At 44.3% G+C, this 10,858-nt stretch overlaps 1 protein-coding gene across 1 annotated transcript in view; it reads left to right on the forward strand.

Annotated features, from left to right (window-relative positions):
- The window catches only part of SLC36A4 (solute carrier family 36 member 4), a 133,515-nt gene extending 122,889 nt beyond the window's left edge, over positions 1-10,626 (forward strand). Inside the window, exon 11 of the mRNA XM_075266129.1 lies at positions 10,206-10,626. Within this exon, the coding sequence (XP_075122230.1) occupies positions 10,206-10,510 (305 nt within the window). The 3' untranslated portion in view covers positions 10,511-10,626. The remainder of the gene's footprint in view (positions 1-10,205) is intronic.
- The last annotated feature ends 232 nt before the right edge of the window (positions 10,627-10,858 follow it).

Consider the following 10,858-nt stretch of genomic DNA (forward strand, 5'->3'; position numbering starts at 1 on the left):
TAACTTCGCTTGATCATCTTTAAGATGTTTCTACACCTTGTTGGAGTCCACCCCTGGTAAATTCAGTTGATGGACAAGATTTGGAAAGACACAGCCCTTTTTATATAAGGTCTCACAGCTGGTAATGTATATTGGAGCAAAAACCAAGCCATGAGGAGGAATGAATGGCCTGCAGAACTCAGAGATAGGCTTGTGTGGAGGCAAAGATCTGGAGATGGGTGTGAAAAAAAATTTCTGCTGCCGTAAAGGTTCCCAAGAGGATAATGTCCTCCATAATTCTTAAATGGAAAAAGTTTGGAACAACCAGGACTCTTCCTAGAACTGGCCACCCCACCTATTTAAGTAAGGGCCTTGCTAATAATGGTCGCTCTACGAGCTCCTGACGTAGCTGAGCTCCAAAGATCCTGTGTACAGATGGACGAAACTTTTAGCATGCCAGCCATCGCTGCTCATCACCTGCCCAATACCGACCCTACAATGCAGCATGGCAGCAGCAGTATTGTGTTTTGGGGGTGTTTTTCAGCAGTTGGAACAGAGGGATGGGTCAGGAAAGCTGAAAATAGCAAAGTATAGAGATGTTCTTAATGAAACCGTGATCCAGAGTGCCCTAGACCTCAGACTGGGCTGAACGTTCACCTTCCATAGCAAGATAGAAACTTTCCAGTGATACCAGTAAGTCGGTCTCTTGGAATATGTTAGGCCCATTGTTGACTATGCTCATACTATATGCATGCCATCCTCATGCCATTGTCCCAGTCCATTCTTATTTTCAGCGGTTAGTCATTCTTTTGGGAAAATTTCTCACCAAATGGTAATTCTCATGGCAAACACTGGGTGGTAACGTGCAAACAATCTGGCTTCTATTTAAAGTGGACCTCCAAAAAAAAAAAAAAAAGCACCCATGTCCAACCTCAGATACAGAAGCCTTTGGGGGAGAGGAGTGCGCAAACTTGTAAAATATTTCTTGTTATTATTAAAATTGGAGAGCATTACCTTAATAAATATAGTGCTGCCTTCCCTCTCCATACACTTCTGTGTTCAACATAACTCAGTCTGATAAATAGAGAAGAAAGCTATTTTTTCAAAGGTCCTAGCTAAACTGCTACCGTAGGTTATGTTTCTTTGGTCCCTGGTCTGGTATGTTATTTTAGGGTGGGTGATCTTGCTTACTCTTAGAATTGTTATCTCCTACTCTTAGGTAAGCTAATTGCATTTTGCTGATAAGGTCTCCAGTGGTGGGCTTGCTCAGTGCCTGTTATCTCCGTTTATTAACACAGAGATAAGTGTTGCACTCTAAGTCCTGGCAGCATGTAAGTTTTTTTTGTTTTGTTTTGTTTTTTTCTCTCCAAACAAGTGTAACGTATTATACATTTACCGTACGTATTATGTGACCTGCATCTATATTAGATTTCTAGTAATAATAAAACACAATCTTTCATGTTAAAGACAATATCTACTATATCTGTCTATGTCCATGTCTGTCTATATCTACTGACTTACTTCATAATGTCTTGTCCATCAAACAGTCAAAGCCCAACTACCAGCTTGTTGAAGAATAAAGGAAGTGGGAAGAAGAGACTACAGGCAAACTGTTGAGAGAAGGAGGTGGGAAACCCCTCTGAGGCCTGGTTCACCTCTGCGTCGGTAATCTGTTTGGGGAGGTCCGCATGGGGCCCCCCTGAACAGACTACCGAACGCATTGGCAAGCGGTGTACAATGAAAGCATATGGACCCCTTAGACTATAATGGGGTCCGTGTGCTTTCCGCACGGTCTCCGCACGAGTCATGTGGACAGGAAACTAGTTTGTGAACTACTTTTCTGTCCGCATATTCCGTGCGGAGACCGTGCAGAAAGCATACGGACCCCATTATAGTCTGAGTCCGTGTACTTTCACTGCACACCGCTTGCCAATGCGTTCAGTAGTCCGATCGCGGGGGTTCTTATGTGGACTCCCCAGAACGGATTACTGGCGCAGATGTGAACCAGGCCTTAGGCTGAGGCCCCTTATTGAGGAAATGCAGCTTTTTTTTGTTGCACATTTTACTGCACTTTTTTGAGCCAAAGTCAGAAGTAGATTGAGCTGAAGGTAGAAGTATAAAAGATTCCCATATATTTTCCCTTCCTTCTGTAGCCACTCTTGTCTTTGGCTCAAAAAACCGCAGCAAAATCTGCAACGAAAGAGCAGATCAAACTCAAGATTTGTAGTAATTCACATCATTTTGACCACCCTGTATTTATCAATTCCATCGAGGTTACTCCAGGAGGTGTTTTCTGTCACTCTGGATTTCGTGTTATTTTCATTGCTACTTAATTGGAGATGGAGCTGGAAGAGACGACGGTTTTATTAATCTTATGGCGGCATGCTGAGAAGATTGCATGGAACATTAGTTTATTATGTCTGTGTCCTCCTGTAGAAAATTACGAGCTGTGAATTAATCTTATGGCTTTTATCTCATCCACTGGTGCAGAAAACACGATCCCTTACAACTGAGTCTCGTAATGTCATAGAACAAGTCTACACCCAAAGAAAGGAAAATTAGGTATCGGCTCGTAAAACTTTTTCTAAGTGCCATGTTATACAAATTTGTCTTTGGCTGGTTGACCCAAAAGTATTGCGTCAAGTGCTGAATATCAGATGAATAGTATTAGGGTTGTACTGTTAATATACTGGATCTCCATATTTAAAAATGGTGGTACTCAAAAAAGTGGCCCACCTACAATTAAGACTTTTTTTTAGTACCCATATACCTCTACAGTAGTTGCCATTGTCATGTCCAAATGGTTTTGGTTTAGAACCCATTGTATGATGACGTATTGTTTGTGCATTGCAGATCTGCAAGGACTTGCAAATTAGTGGGGGTCCAACTACTCGGTTGCTCACTGATCGGGAGAACGAGGGACCTCTGTCCGTTTTGCATGGAGTGGTGGTCGGGAAGTACGTGAATCACTCCATTCACTTCAAATGGAGATAGAAGAAGAGAGACACCAAGCACACTAAGTGTAGTATTTCGACCGTACGGGTGCAAAAGAAGGAAGGGTTAACTTAGACAAGATGGCCTCTCACCTGATGAGGTTGGGAGTTGGTCACAACTCCTTGGATCTCTTGGTGGACCTAGATCCCAGGTGCAAGTGACAGCGGTTTGACCTGCACACCGGAGGACTGCAAAAACAATGGACAGAGGAGGCAAAAGACCAGAGGTCCGTGGCAGGGAATCCGCGCTCACTTGGTATTGAAGAGGAGGTGACAAGCCAGTGGTGCCCAATGAAGGCTTTTTTAAATGAAATCAATACAAAATAGCACGACGCGTTTCGAACCAAACACCGGCCTTTTCTCAAGTGCATCTGGCCCGATGGGACCTGTAATTTTTGCACTTGAGTGAGGGTCGGTGTTTAACCCGAAAAGCGTTGTGATATTGATTTTAATAAAAAGCCTTCATTGGGCACCATAGTCTTGTCACTTCCTCTTCAATACCAAATGAGCGCGGATTCCCTGCCACGGACCTCTGATCCTATGCCTCCTCTGTCCATTCACTTCCAAGGGAATGCTAGAGATAGGTGACGTACAGTACTTGCTCCATTCAGAAGAGGGTACAAATGTCCCCTGTTCTCCAAATCAGTGAGGATCTAAGTGATGGGACCCCTACTGATGGGAAAGTTGTACCCTACCCTATGGATAGGGGATACTTTGTTCTGTGAGAAACCCCCTTTATATGCTACTATATGTGTACCCAATAGGGTTTTTTAAGATGACCATACACATTATATATTCTCGTAAGCCAAAACGGCCAACGATTGGCCATACGAATACCCTGAAGTATCAGAACTGGACTAACTTCCCCGAACTCCCTACCAAAAACAGGTTATCCAGGACAATCCCTTTAAGGGGTTAAACCAATATCTGGGTCTAATTTTGATACCAGGATCTGGACCGCGACATACGGTGACGTGTAGCGCATTACTGGGTTTTCCCAAACCTAATATATCAGGAGTTTTCTGTAAACACTTAGCGATATACAATAGATGAAGAAAAATATCAATGAAATTGAGTATTTTTTGCGTTTTGCTATGTCCGGCCTCTCAAAAAATAAATGAGAATATTTCACATAATGAAGAGATTTTTGGCGATCCAGCGTTCATTACAACTTCTTGGCCACTTCATATTTCCAGGTCCCTAGCTGCCAAAATTTCCCAACAAAACTCAATCATAGCAATATACTGAGTAAATGAAGAAGTCAGTATTCTGCGACATATTCTATCACCGTCATTACGGCGCTCATTTCATCTCCGCACATACACATTAACAGTCTTCAGTGGCCGCCACTAGTGCTAATAGCAAAATGCAAATATCTCAGCTTATTGTTTTAGTTTTACATTTGAAAGATGGGGAATAAAAACACAGTGGTAATTACTTTGGAAAAACAACCTCAATTATTGTTCAATCCCCCCCATAATCTACATATTAGTATGCATATTGGAACGTTTGGTCCCTAGATGGACGTCTCACAGAAGACAGGTGATATCAGGACAGCAAGCACTGCACAAGAGTAAAGCACAAGTGAGCATTTTAGCTTGCAACAGACGCTGGGTTCACACCAACGCCTGAACTCCGTTTTTTAAAACCGGACACAGAGTACTGCATGTCCGACTCTGTGTCCGGTTTTAAAAAAAACGGTTTCACGGCGGAGAGAATAAAACGCTCACCGGCGCACACGGCCGGAGACTTTTCAAACCCATTCAAATGAATGGGATTGAAAATTTGCGGCAGGTTTCCGTCTCCTGCCGGCAAATCATTGTAGTTTTTTTTCAAAATTTACCCAGAACATTTAAAGATTTCACCAACGTCACCATCACTGTCTCCAGTTCTCATATAAAAGTCACTGCTGCAATGATTCTGGCACAGTTGGGATTTATCTCCGGCCTCCACCATTCCTGACCAATCAGTGCTATTAGTTTTGCTGCCTTATATGTAATTAATCTCTGTACTGTCAAGTGGGTGGTGTAAGGCAGGAGCAGGTAAGAGCTCCCTGTCCAATCGGAGAGAATTCACGCCCCCCCTTTTATGCTCCAGTCTGAGACCACTCACTCATTAGCATATCAGGCACCAAAACTAACAGCTCTGATTGCTCAGAAATGGAGGGGGCTAGAGTAAAAAATCCCAAGTGCGCCAACATCAGTGTAGGTGGTACCTATTAAATGATGTGAAGAACTTAAGATCCTCGAGGTCGTAAAAGGTCTTTTTGTAATAATAAAAAAAAAAATCTGAAAACGGTGCCAGTAAAAAATACAACTCATTCTGAAAAAACAAGCCCTTCATAGAGAATTGACAATAGAATAAACAAGTTATGACTTTTAGGATGTGACAATGTAGAAAAAAAAACCTGTGACTTCCTTAAGTATTTGGAGTCTATCAGCAGAATATTCAAATGAGTCCCCAGTGCGGAGGTGTTTCTGGATAGACTCCATTCCCAAAAACTCCACCCGTTGCTTCCCCCTGAACATTCGATTGACCGTTTCTGCCTTGTGATTTTTATTGGGTGTGCCCTCTTGCTGGTACATGCGCAGTACAGTTTCTCCACCTGCCTGTGTCACCCGGGACTCTACGGCGCATGCGCTGCTTTGGACCTTTCAGCAGACCCATTGACAAAAGTAATGGTAGTACCCACTGGTCAATTTCTTCATACGTTACCAGTAGGAGTAATGGAGGGATAACACAATGCAGAGTTCCAAGAATAAATTTTCTCGAATGGTTATTTCCGCAGTAAGGAGAGGTTTGTGTGCTTTGATATTTGGTGGCCGCCTCGTCTGCTTACAATGCTGCGATGGCAGAGATCACAGTGCATCGGAGCGCCTCGTCCGTCACGACGTGATTAGCCGCTATAAATCACACATCCCGCTTGTGTGAAGTCTTGTCTATAGGCTGCTCGCCATCAGGACATTTTCTACACGGTGGAAAGCCTTGTCAAGCGCGCGTGCCTGCCGTCTGCTACAGTGTTATCACAGCCAAGCGGGAGAATGTCATTGAGAAGTTTAATGTACATCCATTTATCAAACCAGAACGGCTCTAAAGCCTCCGATGCTGGGATTCTCGAGATGTCACCGCGAGCTCTGCAAGGTTGTCCCTTTTTTTCTTCTTCGAAAGAAACTCTCCTGCAAAAGAACGTGGATTCATCGGGCGCTGATGCGGTCCTCAATACCTTGTGCTGTGATTTTATTTCTCTATTTCTCTTTATAAAGTGGCAACGTATTCCGCAGCCCTTTACAGAGGCCGCCATAACCTACCAGGCCTGAGTCGTCCTCACCGTCTAAACCCCTTATCACTTAGTCTTTGGCATGAGGGAGGTTGTTCCCGCCGCCATCTTGGAGAACTAAGCACAGATCTTACGTGGATGTAGGCTTGCTCCAATCCGTCTCTCTCTTCATGTCATCCCAGACAGACTGGATGATGTGGAGATCAGGGCTCTGTGGGGACCTCCTTGTTCTTTACGCTGAAGAGTGTTTATTTTTTCTCCATAGAATATGGGATACATTCCTGATCGGTGGAGGTCTGAATGCTGCGACCCCTAATGATCCCTGCCTTTTTTTCCACTGCCTAGTTAGTCTGTCCGCAGCCAGGCTGACTGTGACAAGATTGGTGGTGGACGAAGCACTTGGCTTTTTCCGGTGCTCCCATTCAAGTGAATGGGAGCACCAACCACCACCAGTAATGTGACAATCAGCCTGGCAGAGAGAAAGGACCCCCAGTTCTAAAGATCGTGGGGGTCTCAGTGCTCAGAACCCCACTGACCAGGTATTTATCCTCTGTATATCCTTCTTTCTTTTATCTCTTGGCTGGACATGTCCAGATATTTGTGTCACAAGATGACAATATTGTGTCACAAGGTGATATGCTATATGTGTCTTTGTGAGATCACCCAGTGGTTGTACTGGGAATTACAGTCTATCAAGGGTTATAGGACGGTTATCTCCAGCAGCGCCCACGGCCATTTAGAAGCGAATGGAGAGCTGATCACCCAAGCACATTGGCGCTCCATTGACCAGGAGTTTTTAGGGGGATTTTGCCTGATCGCTGTCCTATGGATAGGGCATAGGCGTCCATGAAGATACATGAACTCAATTTGGTTAAAAGGGGTTGTAAGTGTAGACACATCTATATCCCAGTTTATGACTATCATTCCCACCGTGTACTTGTATACAATTTGTGTATACTGTATATAATATATTCATACAAAGTAGTCTTTCCCCCGGATTATCTGGCTGGCCCCCCGAACATGTGACATCTCTTCATCCTCGTGAAGCGCCGGCACACTGACAGCTTGTTATCTGTTCTCTGAGCGTGCTCTATAGAGTCCAGCTGCTCGCTGCTACTATGGATGTTAGAGAGGAGAGATAATGTTATGAATGCTTATGTTCTGCAGGGCTGGCGAGGCGCGCTATCTACCTTCTAAGCCAAGACTGCAATGTTTGGAAGAAGTCAGATGTTAAAAGCTATTGGGAATGTTGACAAATTGTAATATTAACCCATTAATGGTTCCCTGGTGATGGGTTATGGCAGGCATTAAATTGATTCTAAACATGCATGCTGTTTAGTGGTGGTGTAAGATAGAAGCTTAAAGTTATTGTAGAAAGGTTTTCTAATCGTATATAGCAGTATACAGGCAAAAATAAGAACAAATATAAGGCAGAAATCTATGTAAGCCATCTATAGCTGACAGCAAAGACACCTGAGAGCTAGCAGCATCCTCATCTATAGCCAACAGTGAAGCCACCTGAGATCTAGCAGCATCCTCATCTATAGCCAACAGTGAAGACACCTGAGAGCTAGGAGCATCCTCATCTATAGCTGACAGTGAAGACGCCTGAGAACATCCTCATCTATAGATGACAGCAGACACCTGAGAGCTAGCAGCATCCTCATCTATAGCTGACAGCAAAGCCACCTGAGAGCTAGGAGCATCCTCATCTATAGCCAACAGTGAAGACACCTGAGAGCTAGCAGCATCCTCATCTATAGCCAACAGTGAAGACACCTGAGAGCTAGCAGCATCCTCATCTATAGCTGACAGCAAAGACACCTGAGAGCTAGCAGCATCCTCATCTATAGCTGGCAGCAAAGACACCTGAGAGCTAGCAGCATCCTCATCTATAGCTGACAGTGAAGCCACCTGAGAGCTAGCAGCATCCTCATCTATAGCCGACAGTGAAGCCACCTGAGAGCTAGCAGCACCCTCATCTATAACTGACAGTGAAGCCACCTGAGAGCTAGCAGCATCCTCATCTATAGATGATAGTGGAGACTACTGAGAACTAGCAGCATCCTCATCTATAGCTGATAGCAAAGACACCTGAGAGCTAGCAGCATCCTCATCTATAGATTATAGTGGAGACTACTGAGAGCTAGCAGCATCCTCATCTATAGCCAACAGTGAAGCCACCTGAGATCTAGCAGCATCCTCATCTATAGATGATAGTGGAGACACCTGAGAGCTAGCAGCATCCTCATCTATAGCCAACAGTGAAGACACCTGAGAGCTAGGAGCATCCTCATCTATAGCTGACAGTGAAGACGCCTGAGAACATCCTCATCTATAGATGACAGCAGACACCTGAGAGCTAGCAGCATCCTCATCTATAGCTGACAGCAAAGCCACCTGAGAGCTAGGAGCATCCTCATCTATAGCCAACAGTGAAGACACCTGAGAGCTAGCAGCATCCTCATCTATAGCTGGCAGCAAAGACACCTGAGAGCTAGCAGCATCCTCATCTATAGCTGGCAGCAAAGCCACCTGAGAGCTAGCAGCATCCTCATCTATAGCTGACAGTGAAGCCACCTGAGAGCTAGCAGCATCCTCATGTATAGCCGACAGTGAAGCCACCTGAGAGCTAGCAGCACCCTCATCTATAACTGACAGTGAAGCCACCTGAGAGCTAGCAGCATCCTCATCTATAGATGATAGTGGAGACTACTGAGAACTAGCAGCATCCTCATCTATAGCTGATAGCAAAGACACCTGAGAGCTAGCAGCATCCTCATCTATAGATTATAGTGGAGACTACTGAGAGCTAGCAGCATCCTCATCTATAGCTGACAGTGAAGACACCTGAGTGCTAGCAGCATACTCATCTATAGCTGACATTGAAGCCACCTGAGAGCTAGCAGCATACTCATCTATAGCTGACATTGAAGCCACCTGAGAGCTAGCAGCATCTTCATCTATAGCTGACAGTGAAGTCGCCTGAGAGCTAGCAGCATCCTCATCTATAGATGATAGTGGAGACTACTGAGCGCTAGCAGCATCCTCATCTATAGCCAACAGTGAAGCCACCTGAGAGCTAGCAGCATCCTCATTTATAGTTGATAGTGAAGGCACCTGAGAGCTAGGAGCATCCTCATCTATAGCTGACAACGAAGCCACCTGAGAGCTAGCAGCATCCTCATCTATAGATGATAGTGGAGACTACTGAGAGCTAGCAGCATCATCATCTATAGATGATAGTGGAGACTACTGAGAGCTAGGAGCATCCTCATCTATAGATGATAGTGGAGACTACTGAGAGCTAGCAGCATCATCATCTATAGATGATAGTGGAGACTACTGAGAGCTAGCAGCATCCTCATCTATAGAGGATAGTGAAGGCACCTGAGAGCTAGGAGAGCTAGCAGCATCTTCTCTGTAGTTGACAGTGTTACAATTCAGCACATTCATAGTGATGTCATTGACCTCAGTTACAGTGCAGTGATGACATCATTAACCTCAGCCAGCAGGACTTAGAAGACACCACTGAACACCATAAGGTGGGTAAATGGTGTGGTTAGTGATGCTCATCTGTGGTTGACAGTCGCGACACCTAAGACCTTTGTGACCCATCAATTGACAATTTGCCTTAAAATTCTGCTCAACCTTCTCTTAGTTGTATCTGTTTCTGACTTCCATGGCTCCCACAGTCATGTGTTTAGGCAAAGTTCTCCTACAACCAGATATTCTATACAGATGTGTCCAGATGGAAGATGACCAGCTTTTCAAAACAACATACATTCTGTTAATATTATACAGTATGTGTCTATGGGTGCCCCCTCCGGTGGTTGTGTAATGAATTGCAGACTGACAAGGGTTTTGTTAGCATGTTGTGATATATTGAGTTTGTATCCTATTTGTTATCCAATAGTGTTAACGCCAATTAAAATCCACCTTTCTTCTCTCTACAGGTGCCATGGCCGTGTCCATTCCACGTCTTGACCTAGTGATCTCCTTTGTGGGTGCCGTGTGCAGCAGTTCGTTAGCCCTAATCCTACCCCCGTTGGTGGAAATCCTCACCTTCTACAAGGAGGACCTGCACCCGCTCACCATAGTAAAGGACCTTTCCATCGCCATCATTGGATTTGTGGGGTTTGTCATGGGAACGTACATCACGGTTGAAGAAATCATTCATCCCACTCATATACTGTTGGCGGCAAATGTCACAGAAAGTTCTCTTAAAGACATCAACAGCACCTCCTTGAGGACTCCTTGAGAGGAACCGCAAAGAAAAAGATTCCTATTCCTGTGCCTTTAACTTCAGGGTGAAGGAGACCTGACGCTGCACTGTAGGGACGCAACGGACTATTTATTAAAAGCAATATTATAGGAGATGGATATTCTTATATATTTTATTGTATTTTGTATCTAGCAAAGGGTTAATAGCCTTATATGTTCTAGATAGGGATATTATTTTATAATAGTCAGCGGTCAAAGGAATCTTCAAGTTTTAGAAAAACATAGTTGTGTTCTTCCAAAACAGCGCCACACCTGTTCACAGGCTGTGCATGGTATTGCAACTCATTCCTTTTCACTTCAATTTGGCCAAGCTTGTAATACGAGA

This window comes from Leptodactylus fuscus, chromosome 2, assembly GCF_031893055.1.
Source record: "Leptodactylus fuscus isolate aLepFus1 chromosome 2, aLepFus1.hap2, whole genome shotgun sequence".
Lineage (NCBI taxonomy): Eukaryota > Metazoa > Chordata > Amphibia > Anura > Leptodactylidae > Leptodactylus > Leptodactylus fuscus.